The sequence below is a fragment of the Grampus griseus genome (assembly GCF_964374135.1).
Source record: "Grampus griseus genome assembly, chromosome: 9".
NCBI lineage: Eukaryota > Metazoa > Chordata > Mammalia > Artiodactyla > Delphinidae > Grampus > Grampus griseus.
The window spans coordinates 63,858,444-63,876,654 of record NC_139003.1 but is presented as its reverse complement, the minus strand read 5'-3'; the positions used below and the strand labels follow the sequence as shown (position 1 = coordinate 63,876,654).

The window sequence follows — 18,211 nt, the reverse complement described above, 5'->3', positions numbered from 1 at the left end:
TGGGGGGGACCAAAGTAGTGTTTAGTCAAACACTATCTGATGTATCTTTTTATCAAAAGTGAGATTTTAAGAAATATGTATTTGCAAAATAAATTCCCAAGTTTTTGTTTTTGTTTTTTAAATAATTGTGTGGCAGGGCCCATATCCAGGCACTCCATATTAACATTAAAACTGAAAGTCCAATGCTGCAAGTCTTACAAAATATATTTTGGCAAGGTTCTTTCTCTTTCTCAGCGTGTTTTCATAGGTGCAAAAAAGCTTTGTACTACTTATATGTGGGACAACTTTATGACTTCATTCCCAATAGAAATGTGCCCTCTCAAAGTTAATAGGCATTGATCTTTTAGACCAGTGATATTCGTATTTTGTTTCTCTGTAAAATCAGCTCTAGTAATATACATCTAAAGTGACAATAAAAAGTAGGACACTTTCTGGGTTACATGCGATATGTGCAGTCTATGTAATTACTGAACAAAGCTTTCCTATTTATTGACATGTCATTTCTGATCAAGAGTTACTAGGAAGGAAAAAAGAAGAGGGGAGAACAATGGAGGAAAAAAATTAACTTTAAAGAACAAACAACATTGATTTAAAGATATAATAAAACTAAATGATTTGTCTATCACAGTTAACATAAAATGTTAAGGGGTAAAAGCCATGTTCCTAAAACAAATTTAACTTATTTATTTTGAAAACAGATTCCTGTAATAGAATTCAGTGCTTGGTCACTCTTCCTCTACATTCCTATCCTAAACTTTGGTTTCTTTTTAATGAAAAAACGAGTCAGCAAAACAAAATGCCACCATTAAATCATTCTGCAACATTCTGTGTCAAAAATGTAATGGGAAATGCACACATCAAGGGAAAGGTTACTGTTCTGCCAGAACATCTTTTCACTTGGTTCATAGCTCATCCTTCTACATAACCGTGCAGGCACTACTGATGGTTTTCTCTCTCAGTTTAATGTGGCATTTGAAGGATTATGGCATTTTCAGGAAACCACAGTGCAGTGATTTTAGTGGTTATCTGACTGAAAGTGATACTGTGACTTAGAATAACTGTGCTGTTTATGTGCAATGATAAAAGTCAGCTACCAAGTCATTTCACAATGTCAACCTAATTCTTGATTGTGTATTTTCTTACAGGAGGTCAGTCTAGAAAGTGAGTCTGGAATTGGAGAAAACTCATTTTAAATGGGAGCCTGCTGTGTACATGTATACTATATTTAACTTTAAATCCTATTAACTGCATTGTAATAGGAAGAGCTAATTCAGAAATTGATAATATTAATTCCTTCCAATTTAGGATAAGTGTAATTGCTTCTTGAAACTGTTTCACAAAAAGGATTAAAATGAAGAATTAAAAGAAAAATTAAGAATTAAAATGAAAAGGAACCATACATCATACATGTAAACCTATTAGGAGCTATAAAGCTACAGTAAATATGAGATATGCTATAAATATCCAAATAGCATGTTATTATTATCTATAAATGTTTTAGTCTATTTAAAAGCTCAATCTATAATATTTTGTTTTACAGAGTTAAGAAGAAAAAAAACTTTTCAGATTGAAAGAAAACATTTTCTACTATAAACCATTCCTCACAAACCTATATCTCAATTAGTAAAAAATGAAAAGTGGCTGCCTTATAATTAACTCATGTGTTTCTGGTAGGCTATGACCTATAAAGTATATAACTGAATTAAAATTAGAAAAAATATTATGAGTTAATACAATAAAAAATAGCACTGTTGGTGGGAGGTTTATGCTGTAAATTATTCAGAATCCCAGAATTTCTTTCTCTTTTTCTTCATTCCTATGGTATAATAAAATCATAGAATGTGAAAATTAAAAAGGATTTTCAAATCAATCTAACACACTGCTCATTTTATGAGACAACTGGTTCCCAGAAAAGTTATCTGCATCCTCATGGTTGACACAGTCTTCAACCTCCCAATTTTAGCCCTATACCTTCCCCACCGTTTTTCCTGGTTAGTTACCTAATTAAGTTGTCAAGTGAGGTTCATTTTTTGAGCCTATTAAGATAAATACTAAATGCACTACCACAAAAAAAAAGAGAGAGAGAGAAACTGTCCTTAATAAGCAAGAAAATTATATTCTTGGTTTTCCTAATTAACAACCTCTCCATATACGTCAACAACATTAAGTAGAAAAGTAGAGTTATACTAACAACACATATCACATATAAAGAATAAGTGAATCAGGTGAAATGAGGGAAAAAATGAGGCTTGAAATCTTCTCATTTTTATCTTGAATCGTGAAATAGAGATAGAAATATGAAAGCATTGTTTAAATACAACAATGTTATAATACAGACACACACACACACACACACACACGCACGCACGTTTTAAAACCTGAACAAGATCACCCTAAGGTTATATAATTCTGAGGTTATGTATTTCTTGAGATTTAAGTCTCTGTTTCACATATGCTGAAGAAGGAATCAAGTTGATGCAAAACTTCTCAACTAAGGAACAAACTGACACTTATTTTATGAAGATTCTGAAATAACAATGTTCTTGTTTGCTAAGCTCACTAAATTTCAAAGGACTGCAATTCTTTGTCTATTATCTTGTATTGTTCTACTCATTTAAATGACCTCTCTTCTCAAAACAAAACAAAACCCTCAGATCACAGGTAATCAAGAGGCTATCTGTGAGGTATATCTATTCTCCAAATTTGATCTACCAAATGTAATTACACTGTGCTGTCATCTTTCCCCACCCCCGCACAACTGGTGGTTAATGCAAATACTCACCTCTCTAAAATTTCACATCATTGTGCCTGTATACTCAGATTCCTTCATCTATAATTAGAGCGATGTGCGTTGTTCTTCAAGATAGAGGGACTACAAAAGCATTCAGTAAATAGATGATCACAATTAAAATTACTTGTGACCAAAAAGGTAAAAATATAGATGGCATAACAGATGTTCACAAATAGCAACTTCAATTAATATATATGGTATTATGTATCATATGTGTGAATTAAGTATGTACACATATGCCATTTTAATGTGTGTATATATAACATAAATACAATGTAAATATATTATATTCATTCATATACATGAATGAATATAATATTCATATATCCTTCAATCTTAAAGTTATTTGTAAAAGATGTAACTTGCAGCTAAAAAAGGACAGAGTATATTTTGTTAAAAGCAAATGTCCCAGGGACTTCCCTGGTAGTCCGGTGGTAAAGAATCTGCCTTCCAATGCAGGGTACTTGGGTTCGATCCCTGGTCAGGGAACTAAGATTCCACATGCCACGAGGCAACTAAGCCCGTGTGTCACAACTACTGAGCTGGTGTGCCTCAAACTACAGAGCCCACGCACTCTGTAGCCCATGCACCACAACTAGAGAGAAGCCCATCCATGCACCACAACTAGCAAGAAGCCTGCATGCCACAACGAAGAGCCCGCGCTGCAGTGAAAGATCCCGCATGCCTCAACTAAGACCCAACACAGCCGAAAACAAAATAAAAAACAAAAAACACAAATGTCCCAGAGATAAACATCTACAAAGGTCGGATTTATTATGAGTGCTATGATCCTCATTTAATATAAATACAAATAAAGGATAATTTAATAACATCTAAAGTTAAAAAGGAAAAGTAGTTATTTAAATAGGTCCTTTTAATATCAAAGAAAATCAAATAGCATAGTTAGAAGAATAAAGATTATAGCACTGCAATCTCAATGAACATCAAATAGTCTTGAAAACCATAATATAAACAGAACATCAGATATGATCTTGAAAGAGATGTCATCATTTAGCCTGAAACAAATACATTTAACAAAGGCAAGTTTTATTCTACCAGGGAGCTGAAATGTAAATTTATGTTGAGACTGTATAGGTTAAGAGCATAGGCTCTGGAGCCAGACTACCTGAATCTGAGTGATTCTCTACTTTCTTTTGGGAAGTTATTTAAGCTCCCTATGCCTTAGTTTCTCTGACAATTCAAAGGAGATAATACTACTGCTCACCTAACAGGGAAGCTGTAAGGATTAAATGATTCAAAATGTATACATGAGGTACCTGACCCATAGTAAGCATTACATAAATGGTTTATTACAGTTGTCATTTGCATATATAAGGCATTTAGAATTCTCTAACACTTGTGCCAAGCCACTTACTTGTATTTATCTCAATTAATCCTCCAACAATCTATGGGTTAGGTACTACTGATTATGGTTATTTTACAGATAAAGAAACTAAGCCACAGGGAACATAAAGGCAGAGTTCACAAATAACAGAAACAGGTTTCATACCCAGCAGAGTGTCTATAAATCCCCACTTAATCATCCATTATATAAAACTCTCTCCCAAAATGTAGAAAGACTTTAAAATTTAATAACATTTAGGCTCGTCACATAAATTTAGCAGGCTTGTTTTAAAAACATCCAATGTAAAATATCAAGCTGAAGGAGGAATGAAATGGAGTAATTTGTTCACATTTCAAGACTCACTTTAATTAGAAATATCTCTTTAATTAGAAATTCCTTTGTTAAACAAAAAACAGATTCAATGACAGCTGTTCAAGATGGTATGGCAGGCTTTATTTAGGACCATCATGATAGATTTAAGAACCACTGCAATGGGATTTTATATTGGGGGAGAAAGATTGGGCTCAACTCTGAATACAGTACGGGCAAGTGGGAATTTATAGCCAAAGAACACGGTGGGGATCAGTGGATAGAAAATTAGTAAGCGGAAACATCAGGGCTAAGGGGGTTCTGGCTAAACTGACCTAAAAGGATTTTTGCTTAAGACAGGCCAAGGTGATCAGAATAGTAGAGGATGAGGAACCTGATCAGGTATCTAGGGTGATCAGATATCAAGGGTGGGGGGTTCTGCTTAAAGTAACTTAGCAGGGTTCTTGCTAACACTGGACTTTATAAGGAAATATACAGATGAGCTGAGGAGAAAGTTCAGTAACCTGACTAAAGTTTCCTCTAGAAAAGAATCTTTGTTGCCTTTAGTGCATTAAACTTTTTTTGAAAAAAAAAAAAAACCCAAAACTAGAAACATGTATAAGCATAATATTAAGATGAAAAAAAAAAAAGGATCAGGAAAGGAATAGGCTATGAGGAACCAGAGACAAGAGAACATTTGCCATGGTTGTCTGGGGCTGGGGTGGAAGCTAGGATTTACAGTGTAGAGGCACAGCACTTTTTGAGGTGATGGAATTGCTCTAAAATAGGATTGTAGTGATAGCTGAACACTTCTATAAATTTATTAAAAATTACTACAGTCTACACTTAAAATGGCTGAATTTGTATGGTATGAAAATGAGATCTCAATATAGTTATTTTAAAAAAGAAAAGAGATATTTGCTCTTTATCAAAGGAAGTACGCTTTATCAAAGGAAATAACTTCCACTCCTCTCTAGCTAAATGAGAGAAAGGGCAACAAGAATGGCTTCCACTCTAAGAGACTTGATCATTAATCATATTCTACACAGTTACAGAATACTCTAGCAAGAGATTCTGAAAGTAGGTGTTTACAGGAGAGCTGTGACGGAATGTAAACACATAGGCAGTATTTATTTGGGAACTTGGAATATCACATAACCTTTAAATATCAGAGCTAGTGTGTTAGACCTCAGAGATGATATAGCCTGATATCTTCTCCAGTAAAATAAGAAAACTGAGATCCATAGAGATTAAGTGACTTGCCAGCACTGGCAAGTGAGAAGCTTGGACTAATTGAGATCTCCTACTCTGAGTGAAGTAATCGCAGTCAATCAGAAACCATTTTTTACCACTCTTTTTTGCTGTTGTTTGCAACATATATATACTATTTTAAAGTTTGTTTTTAATAATTAAAAATGAAAAGAAACAATCAATTTGGACTTAAAGAAATGTCTCTGCCCTCAAAGAGATTACATACTATTTCAGTGTATAAAGCTGCAATGCATACAGATTTAGCAATGCATCAGTAAACAATTTAATAAGCATTTATTCTGAATTAACTTCTTGTGCCATATTGTATAAACTAAGGAAATCATCATGACTAAATAGAAGGCCTGACCTAATCTAGTGAAAAAAGTAAAAATTCACAGACAATTTGCAAGCAAGTGGATAACAGCATGATGTGGGATTTTATGTGGGTCCCAAGGGCAATCAAAGTAAGAAAAAGATCATTATGGGATCATGTAAGTCTGGAAGGATACATGAAAGAAGTAAATACTGACCTAGTATTAGAAGGAAGAAGAGAATATGATCCGAAATATTATAGGAAGCTGGAAAGTCTCAAGCAAATAGTTGTAGTGCACATTCAAAATAAAAGCAAGACTAAAGAAAAGAAGCAACTTCCAACTGAAATGAAATGAATAAATTGCTTGAAAAAACACGCTTACCAAAACTAGCATAAGACAGAAGAAAAAATTTCAATAGCTCTATTACCTATTTTAAAAATTGAATTAATTACCAAAAACGTCCCAACAAAGAAACTCTGGTCCAGATAGTTTCATTGAGGAATTCAATGAAAACTCAATGAAGAAATAAAATCAATCAAAATGCTTCAAAAAAAAAAAAAAACAGAATACTTTGTAACACCTTTTAGAAGGCCAATATAACCTGATAACAAAACCTGATAAAGACTTAAGAAATTAAAAGAATAATACTTTCGTGAATAGAGACACAAAACCCTTATCAAAATATTAGCAAATGAAATCCAAAAAATAAAAAATACACATATAAAAGAGGCAATACCTCACGACCAAGAGGGGTTTACCCCAGGACTGTAAGGCTGATCTAACTTTTGAGGCTTCTTTCCGTGGGGAATGGAAAAGCCAGACTGAAAGACTGCTTGTGCACCTCTGCCAAGATCTCCTCATTGAGGGGTCTTAAAGACACTTTGCTCCACCGACTCAGTACTGTTCTATTGCCTACCGCTTCTCCTTTTCCTCCCCTCCAGCCCCTGGGTCCATTAAACAGCAAGGACCTTCTGTCCAGGCTGCCTCAGTAGTGACCTTAATGCCCCAACCCCTCCCCATTTCGGCACCGATCCACTAGACCCTTATCAGTGGGGGGAAATGGAACATTCTGGGAACCAGCAACCTTTCCTAAACGTTTGGCCTCTTGCTTATACTACTGCAACAAATTAATAATTTTAATTGTAACTTTCAGCTTGGCTTGTGATCCTAATTGACTACCTCAACTCCTGGTAGCTCTCAAAACTTGCATAAACAGTTAAAAGAAATCATATTTTATTCTTATACAATAGCATCAAAAAACATTAAATACTTAGGAATACATTTAATAATAGACATACAAGACTTCTACAATGAAAACTACAAAAACATCCAATGAGAAAAAATAATGGATATTTGAAAATCTGAATAAATGTAGAGATATACCTAGTTCATGGATCAGAAAACAATACTGTTAAGATGTTAATGTTCCCCCAAATTCATCCATGTATTCAACACAAAGCTAATCAAAATCCCAGTAGGCTTCTTTTGAAAAAATTTGGTTAAATATACATAAAACTTACCATTTTAACCATTTTTAAGTGTATATTTCTGAAGCATTAAGTATTTTCACACTGTTGTGCAACCATCACCACCAACCATCTCCAGAACTTTTTCATTTTACCCAACTGAAACTCTGTACCCATTAAACACTAACTCCACAGTCACTCTGCTCCTGGCAACCACCATTCTATTTTCTTTCCCTGTGAACTTGACTAAGTATCCCATATTAAGTAGAATCATACAACATTTGTTCTTTTGTGACTGGCTTATTTCACTCAGCATAAGGTCTCCAATGTTCATCCATGTTACAGCATGCGTCAGAATTTCCTTCCTTGTTATGGTTGAATAATATCCCACTGTACGCATATACCACATTTTGTTTATCCATCCATCCATTGATGGACACTTGGGTTGCTTCCACCATTCGGCTACTGCCAGTAATGCTGCCATGAATATGAATGTACAGTATCTCTTTAAGTCCCTGCTTTCAATTCTTTTGGGTATACACTCAGAAATGAAATTCCTTCTTCTCCACATCCTCCCCAAAACTTATTTTTCGATTTTTGTTTGTTTGTTTAATAATAGCCATTTTAATGGGTCTGAAGCAGTATCTCATTGTGGTTTTGATTTGAGTTACACTAATGATTAATGTTTAGCATCTTTTCATGTGCTTATTACTCATTTGTATATCTTCTTTGGAGAAATGTCTATTCAAGTCCTTTGCTCATTTTTAATCAGGTTTTTTCCTTATTGCTGTGAATGATTTCTTGTGCTTTTTATATTCTTGATATCAATACCTCATCAGATATATGATTTGCAAATATCTCTCCCATTTTGTAGGTTGCCTTTTCACTCTGTTGATAGATTCTTTTGATACACAAACATTTTTAATTTTGAATGAAGTCCAACTTATATATTTTTGTTGTTGCTGTTGCTGCCTGTGCTTTTTTGGTATTATATACAGACTTTATTCTTTTCAATGAAAATAAAAAGCTCTTTCTAACACATATGAAAATGCAAAGGATCCAGAAAAACAAAAGAGCTTATCATAAGGCCCCAAGAATCAAGACGACTGGTACTGGCACAGAAATAAGTACATAGCTTGATGGAACACAACACAAAGTCTAGAAATCGACCCTCATTTAAAAAGTCGATTGATATTTAACAGTGGAACCAAAGCAACTTAATGTGGAAAGGCAAGCGTTTTCAACAAATGGCGCTGGAAAACTGGAAACCCACATGGGATAATAAACAAACCTTCCTTAACTCTACCTGAGACCATAAAAATTAATGTCAGATGAATCACATATCTCAATATAAAAGATAAATCATAAAGCTTCTAGAAGAAAACGAAGGAGATAATTTTTGTGACCTGGACCTAGGCCAAGACTTCTTAGATAGGAAACAAGAGCAATAATCATAAAAGTTGCTAAACTGGACTTAGTAAAATTAGTAACTTCTGCTCTTTAACACCATTAAGAAAATGAATAGGCAGGCCATAGATAAGGAGCATATGTTTGAAAAACATGCATTTGTAAAAAAACTTAAATCCAGAACATATTAAAAGTTCCTATAACTCAATACTAAACATACAACCCAATTTTTTTTTTAATCAGCAAAAGAATTAGTTCACAAAGGAAGACATACAAATAGCCAGTGAGCACATGAAAATGTGCTCAATATCATTATACATCAGGGTAATGCAAACTAAAACCACAGTGGGATTCCCTCACACACTCATTAAAATGGCAGACATCAAATAAATACTAAACATGCCAGTTATATGAAACTCTATAGGAGGCAACTTATAAGGGAAAAAAATAGAAAAGTGGTTGCCTTTGAGAAGAGGGACTGACCAGGAAAGGGCACAGCTTTTGGGGAGTGATGAAAATGTTCTATACTTTGATAGAAATGGGGGTTACATGAGTGCATGCTTTTGTTAAAATTCACTACTTTATTCACTTAACATTTAGGCATTTCATTGTATGTAACTTTTACCACACACACACACCCAAACAACTACTGAACTTAGATTTACTTTTTTGCCGTGGTTTGGGTTGGCAATTCTGAAACTACTTCCTATATATTCTAAGCTTGAGCAAATAGGAAAATATATTGTCCTGAGACCTAAATCGGACAAGACAATTTATAAATACATTTTAATAATTGAAAAAAATATTTCCATGAAACTGTTTAAGCTTGTTTCATCATTAATTCAGAATTTACAACTTTTGGGAAGTTGAATTATTGTTTCTCTAAGTAGTTTACACAGTCTGGATTTAAAAACACTGAAACAAAGCACATGTAATTACGTTTCTAAGTAGATACAGCCATTTTTGTTACTTGATTTTTAATTTTTTGGTCTATACCGAAATTACTAAGATCATATTTTGTCAAAATACCTATTTAAAAAAACATAGCAGGAAGGGTGATACATTATGAAACTTTAAGTAGTTGTAATATTTGCATTTTTTCCTACTTATCTTTGACAAAAAAAAAGAAAGAAAACTATCTTTTGTTTATTAATGCTCAGGCTGATTTCTTCACACATTCTAGCATTATTCATATATTAAATATTGGCATTCTTAGAGAGTTTTACTTCTGGTATTAAGCTGATTCAATTAACTAATTTTTTTTTTTTAAGTTAATACAATTAAATGACCTGGTTTTCAAAAACTATAATAAACTTTCAAAAATAAAGTAGAACGGATAATTTATTGTTTTTAAATCAAAAACCTTAAAAATGAACTGTTAAACAAAATGAAAATTTAGAAATATTGTCTCAAAATAGGGACATAATTATGTTAAACCCTCCAGAATGTGACAGAAATACGTGTCCTGAATTTTATTGAATTTCAATTTTACTTAAGCATTAGATGATGTTATTGTTTGGTATTCATATCAGAATTTCCTTGAAAAGCTGTTTCTATAAACTATTTCTTATAATGCTTTTTTAAAAAATAACGTAAATGTAAAAGTTTTTTAAACAGTTAAAAATCTAAGAAAACAAAGTTTCAGGTCATAATTATATTCCTTTGTTTAAATTTTCAAATAATTCCTAATGCTTCATCAGCTTGTATTTAGAATGCTACACTTATCTTCCCTTTTTTTTTTTTTAGCGGTACATGGGCCTCTCACTGTTGTGGCCTCTCCCGTTGCGGAGCACAGGCTCTGGACGCACAGGCTCAGAGGCCATGGCTCACGGGCCCAGCCGCTCCGCGGCATGTGGGATCTTCCCGGACCTGGGCACGAACCCGTGTCCCCTGCATCGGCAGGCGGACTCTCAACCACTGCGCCACCGGGGAAGCCCTATCTTCCCTGTTAAAAGAATTAGGCAGCATATTTCCACAGGCTATGGGTTACAATAAGTCTATATGCTTTCTGAGACATCTTGATATGCTACTTTATCTTTGCCTTGTATATTAAATCTATTTTTAGATCAGATTTTTATTTTAAATCTATTTTATATTAAAAATAAAAATTAGGAAGATTTAATATCTGGCCAATGATTCCTTAACGCAACCTCCTATGAAGTGTGTAAGTCACTAACCACCATGGGGAGGCACCCCTTGCTCAGTGACTTGGAGTAAGAACATGGGAGCTGTAAAGATAAGTAAAACAGAGATCTTGCCTTTAAGATGGTCATACTTTCAAGTGAAACATATTCCAGAGCTAACAGCAGTGAAACTTGAAGAAAGAGGCATATCACACAGGACATCAGGGTGACAAGAGGGGATATATTTTACCACACACAATTGAAAGAAATATTAGAAATCTAAACTTTGGAAACAATCCTTTAGAATACAGTAATTTGTACTATACCAATCGCTGACTCAGGGTTACAAGACAAAACAAAACAAAAACCTAAAACCTATCCCTGAAATTGTTGGTAGAAGTAAGGAAAAGAAACAGAAGATTAGCCAGAAATGTCTTTGTGCAGGAAATGTTTTTAATAATTTGAAATTTATTAGATGACAAATAATTTTAAAATTTCTATTTGTTTCTAAGTTCTAATTTATAAGTATCCAAATAATATACATTTGCACCATCACTTTACAATCATTTGATATTCCTAAATGAATAAGCAAATTTTACCATTTAGAGTGATTATTATGTGATAAACTGCATAAAAAACAGTAAACTGGTAAGTCTATAATCAAAATAAAATAATTCATTGTATTTGTTTTAAGCAACCTATCAAATGCAATCTTAAGTGTTCTTAAAAGAAATGAAACTAGGTTTCATTTCATTCACTAAAACAATCTATTTAAAGTGACCTTATATTCTGTGAACACAGTAACTAAAGTTACAACTAAACCTTGCTCTGTTGGTCTAATCAAATCTCTGGGGGAAAACACCCCTTACTATGACCCAGGCAGTCTATAAGCCTCCATACCAGTGAGAACAGGACACGTAATTAAAAATTTAAAAATCTGATTTATCAAAGAGACTAATATTTGAAATAAAAATCTGATAAATATGAATTTGTGCTGGTGCTCCTAATAACTTATGATACCATCAAATTTGGTTTTGGGGAAGGCACTCAGAAGCTATATGTTTAAATTGTGAAATAAATAAAAGTGCTAACAACATTGTTAACAGACCAAACAAACATCCTAACCTTGTAACCAAAATGGTTCAATATCTATATAACTTGCCATATCTTCAAATAAGGCAGAGAATACAGCAAACATTTAATGGTGTAAACTTAGCTATAAAAGTAAAATAGCTTCATAGATCATTTCCTACCTTCACTGCTTCTAAGTAATGGCCACAATACAAGATAAAAATTAAAGATGCTATTTAAGAGGACCAATGGATTTTAAGGTTCTTAGTTTTAGGAGATCTTTTTGCTCCTTCCTATCTCCCATTAAGTAATAAAATGTGTCACAATGAGTTTACACAGTTAAGATAAAATTTGAGGCCTACAAGTTTGGTCTTATTCCTAATTTGATAGTTTAATGAAGAATTATAGAGAAGAAAAGCCTATCTACCTCTAAAATCTATCCTTTGAAAATTAAATATGTTCAAAAAGAAGAATCATTTCTACTGTCACATGAGTGTATCAACTAATCTCAACTCTGTGATTCCTAGTTCTTTACCTAAGACACAGAAAAAACTCATCCACTATTCTTTAGTGACAGGAAAGTAATCCTCCTTTATTAAGCCTTTTAAACGTCTTCATCAAATACTTACACTGAGTGACCAATTTGTTCTAGGAATAAATTATAATAGTAAAAGGTTTTTTTTTTAATTAATTCAGCAAAGAATAATCAGTCACTACTTATGTGGCACAGTCATTCATTTACCAAGCATTTACTGAGCATTAAATGTCCCAGGAACTGTGGAAGCAAAACCAAGTAAGATATCACTAAAGGCTCAAAACTACCTCCAACAATGAATATCCACAGCAAGGAGATAAATATCCCAAAAGACCTCACAATTCCAAGACAGTTTCAATTTGGCCTTCAGCATTTAATTGCACTAAATAACATAAAGGAATATATTTTCGACTGTAAACTTTGCAGACAAATTTTAATTAAGTTTAAAAAGCAGATGGCAAAAATAGGAAGCACTATTTTTTAAAAAAAAATCCATATGATACTGTAAACCATCTTTGTCTTTAACACCTTGTGGTAATTTTCATATTTCCCATGTTTAGCGGAAATAGTTTATTAGTCTAATCGTTTTAGGGAACGTGTTTCAACAAATTCAAATTTTTTGTCCTCCATATTGCAGGAATAATTAAATTAAAAAACATGCACATTCTCTGAAAAGTAAAAAATATGCATTTATATTATTACTGTATCATATTTACCAACAGGAACCCTTATTTCAGAGCCCACATATATGTATTCTTTTTCTTTTTCTTTTTTTTTTTTTTTGGCGGTACGCAGGCCTCTCACTGTTGTGGCCTCTCCAGTTGCGGAGCACAGGCTCCGGATGCGCAGGCTCAGCGGCCATGGCTCACGGGCCCAGCCGCTCTGCGGCATGTGGTATCTTCCTGAACTGGGGGACGAACCCATGTCCCCTGCATCGGCAGGTGGACTCTCAGCCACTGCGCCACCAGGGAAGCCCTGTATTCTTTAAATTACTAAGTAATACCACTGCCCTACTATTTCATACAGAATTACTCACAAACCTTGTAATGGAACATAGTACAATTCTTATCATGTACAACAGATGGAAAAACTAAGACCCAGAAATACTAAATTACTTGCCAAAGGCCTGAGAAAAACTTAAAGACAAAACAGAAAATAACATTTGGAACCTATTATTACAGTTAACTGATAAATTGAATGCAATTTCCTAGTGATATTAAAAATTATACATGTAAATTAATGTATACATATATACAAATAACTGAAATAGAAAGGAAAAAAAATAAGAAATTTTTTATACAGCCTGAATTACATAGAGAAGTGTGGTTTCAAAATCAAAACTGCTAAACTGTTGATTCTAAAGAGTCATGTATATTAGTTCAGAGGAACTTGAGAAAATACAGTAAATTCAATAAAAAATTAAGTAAATTAATTAAATTATGATCCAAGAAGTTTAATTTTATAAGAGAACTTAATAGACATACATAGTAAGTATAATGATCAAGCACTGAAATATATCTTTAGGGAAAATAAAGTGTAATTTAAAATGTCTTAAAATAAAGTTAAAAATAGCGTGTATACATAATATTTAAGATGCAACTTAATCATAAAAGTGTGCGCTTTTGGGGCAGATTTGCAAAAATGATGGTGCCAATTACTAAATAAAAGAGATGTTAAGGGAAATGGCAGATATTAGCTTATGAGTACCTTTTTAAACACATGAAATTCTACATAAAATTCTTCTTTATCCCAAGAGCAAAGTTCTTAAACTGAATGTGTGTGTGTGTGTGTGTGTGTGTGTGTGTGTGTGTGTACATATTTAAAGAACAATCATATTATAACCATAAAACACTTGATGGCACTGGTTTATATCCAGCTTGTTTTATCCTCAGAAACATTATCAATATATAATATTTATAAAACATTTAATTCCCTCTTCACAACCTTTTTAAAATCTTTGCATAAAATCTGTGATGTTATCTTCTTAACAAGGCAAAACCAAGGAAAAACACTTTGTATATCCATCATTTCTAGAGTAACAAAAATATCTTTACCTTTCACGAGACTTTCACAAAAACCCCAGACACTGGAATGTTATAATAATGTAATTAAGGATGAAAATTTTATAACAGGAACTAATTAAATGAGAGGAAAGGCTAATATTAATTAAAAATCTTATCAAGAATCAAAGAAAGATGATACTTTTTTTTTTTTTTTTTTGCGGTACGCGGGCCTCTCACTGTTGTGGCCTCTCCCGTTGTACAGCACAGGCTCCGGACATGCAGGCTCAGCGGCCATGGCTCACGGGCCTAGCCACTCCGCGGCATGTGGGATCTTCCCGGACCGGGGCACGAACCCATTTCCCCTGCATCGGCAGGCGGACTCTCAACCACTGCACCACCAGGGAAGCCCAATACCTATTTTTTTTAAAACAACTATATAATACAATGTCTTGGAGATGCTCTTGTATTAAGTGGCTTTTAAAATAAAATTGTACTTATTTCCTAGGTTCTTTCTTTCAAATACATGACCAAAAAAATAAAATAAAAACCTGGCAAAAACATATAGGGCCTATAGCAACAAGGCCTGAATCAAGCTACTATCTTAAAAAAAAAAAATTAGAGGTAGATATTTACATAGGTTTAAGTAATTAAAGAGTATAACCAGGTCTCTTAAGTTTTTAACTAGTGTTTCAAAATGATCATGCCCTATAATGCCACCCTCAACCCCCATGGGAATTTTCTTCTAGACTGAATTTTTCTTCATTACGTAAGACTGTTTTTATAATTTTTTCTTCTGTTTATTTTTGTTGTTTTATGTACTCCACTGTTATGCTTATGCTTTCTTTTTTTTACACAAATCAGAAAATTATGTTGCAGTCAGAATTATTCATGTGTATCTTCTGACATTAGAACTAATTTACCTTAAACTTAAATGAGTTTAACCTCCAGGAGAGCTCTCATGATATTCTACATAAACTACTTCAAAAAACAGTGGCCTAATATGATAGACTTTCTCAACTTTGTTGAAGCACTTTGTATTTCTTTACTGGAATTTTTACTTTCTCATTACCTTCCTCAGCGACATTATAAAAACCTCATGAAATTTAAAACCAGGTGCCTTTACTTGAGGAATTAAAACAAACAAATTATACTTTTAATGACATCATTTTGGAAGCAAATATTTAAAATCCTGTAACAGTACTAATATGCATTTTATCAACTTACTCTTTTTGAAACATTTAATTTCTGTGCCATGAGTTAGTTCAATAGGGCTTTATCAAAAGACAATTTTTGAAGGAAATCAGAAAACGTTCCTGTAACATACTAAAAGATTCTTTGTGTCACTGTCCTTTGAAAAGAGGATACCTCTTTTATTTAGATGAGGTCTCCTTTTGATCACCCCCCCCACTCCTTCATCTCACCCAGGGCTTTGAGCAATTTCTTCATCTCAGCAAGAGAGGCAAATGGCTAAAATTAGCAGTCTCTGGACCCTCAGGAATAGCCACTGTGCCGTATCAGCTGAGATTCCTGATTAGAATTATGTCTGATTTAAAAAAAAAAAAAAAGTAACAGAACAAAACAAAGAAGCAAAGAAGAAAACCAAACAAAAAACAAAAAATGTCTATCTAGGCCATCTTTTCACCTTTCTTTATTTCATAAGAGAGAAGCATTTAACACATTGTTTTGAAAAATGATAAGGAAGTGCTAACGAAGTTTTTGTCAAGAAAAAGTATCCGTCATCATTATCTCTAATAAACTTCAACTTTTATAACATGCTAACAGAACTTAGTAATTGTATTGTTTTATGAGATAAAACATAATAATCTTAGCACAAAGGGTTTGGATCAAATTATATATTTTTGTGGCCTCTATATGCAGAGCACGGTCAACTCCTCTTGTCAATGGGAAATTAATTCTCTTTCGTTCAAAATCCAGATAATCACTCTTAATTACATCTAAATCCAGAGAATAACCATGTGTGGCAGGTTACTAAGTGGATGAAATCTGTTTCTGAAGTACTGTTTCCACTAAATAAGACTTTAAGAAAGGTCCTATGCTGTGATTTGTTTTCCCCATTATATCTGTGATGAGAAAATGATGAAGATGGAGCCTTAATCCCCCAAAGCCAAGGTCTCAGCATCCAGCTTACCTGACAAGGTTTTCATTGTCTCCAGTTCCCTTGCAAGTTGCACATTCAGTTCGTAAATCCTCAGCCTTGGGCTTCTTTTGTAACACAGACTGCCTTTGTCTCCTCTCTCTAGGAACTCTCTCCTGCCATACAAGGGAGGATGAAACAAAACATAAAATCAGGATATGAGGAAAACAGAAATAATTTTAAGCAAGAAAGTTTCTCAAATTTAGATTGTGTAAAATATGCTTAACTTATTCCAACCTCATGTTTTTCTTCCTCAGGAATGAAGCTTCGTTTTCGTCCTCTGGTTCTCTAAAAAAAAAGAAAGAAAAAAAAAAAAAAAGAAAGAAAAAAAAGAGAAAAATCCACAAAAATATCTAATGTTTAATTAATAATAAAAATAAATTTTCTCTGTTAAATGTTACTGCTTCGGTTAAGCACTTGGAAAATTAGCATTTCTAATTAATGCTGTACTGCTCTATTGCACTTTATTACAATTTATGCCAGAGGAAATAAACACAAGACAAATTAAATACACTCAACAGTGACAGTGTTTTACTGTTAAATAACACAGGTATCTGATAAGAAAAATAAATAAGTTCTACAAAATTAGCTTGAATATTTCTGAACACCTCATACATATCACACAATGATGATTTATGCAGAACATTTAAATTTTCATAACTTACACGACTTCTAGAGCTAAAATGCTAAACCTGGACTCACATCTATTGTATGCCTCTGTGTGTGTGTGCGTGCGTGCACAAACATGTTTGAATAACATAAAGAAACAATCTTTAACAGCTGTAAACAAGTGGGAGGCAAAGGTCTCAGATGTCTCCCAATCCTAGTTAAAATACAACAAACTAAAAAAAACATGGTATAAGTGACTCAAGCTTATTTCCTTAAAATTTATATCCTGTATTTTGGAACACATTTCCCATTTGAAAGATGCCATCCATATGTTTGAAAGTAATGTAAGTACAATAGGATTTGCAGCCAATATGTTAAAAATCTCCACCCATGTAGCACAGCCTCTGGAGGTTTATAATCCCCATGTGAAGATCACTGCTCTTTAGAGAGACTGGAAGAAAAAGGAGGCACCACTCCCCAAAATTACTTTACCTGACTGTTGAGACCAAAGATCATTCCCACGTTAGAGTAGGTACCAAATAATTCTAAAGAGAATTGCTGTCCAATATAAAAAACATTAATGTTTTTCTAAATTACTGTCGTTTCAATTCTCTACAATACCGAGTCACTTGTTATTCAGTACCCAGGCTAACTGCACTCTGTTTAATCTGCCCCTAGATAACCAAGAGTTGACTAAATTAGCCGTTCAAAATAAGTAAATTTATAGACTACATATTCATTTACATTTATATTGCCAATCAGTATGTTTTAATTACATTATGGAAGAAATAAGGAAGAAAAAGTAAGACTATACCTAGGAAAAAGTTTTAAA

General features: G+C 33.4%; 1 protein-coding gene across 2 annotated transcripts in view; it reads right to left on the bottom strand.

The window, feature by feature from the left end:
• The window catches only part of PHF14 (PHD finger protein 14), a 199,347-nt gene that overhangs the window by 94,562 nt on the left and 86,574 nt on the right, over positions 1–18,211 (bottom strand). The window contains exons 15-16 of one of the 2 annotated variants that reach the window (XM_082662390.1): positions 17,008–17,058; positions 16,765–16,886 (exon numbers count right to left, since the gene is read on the bottom strand). In XM_082662390.1, the coding sequence (XP_082518516.1) occupies positions 16,765–16,886; positions 17,008–17,058 (173 nt within the window). The remainder of the gene's footprint in view (positions 1–16,764; positions 16,887–17,007; positions 17,059–18,211) is intronic. The other variant, XM_082662391.1, reaches the window with a different exon arrangement.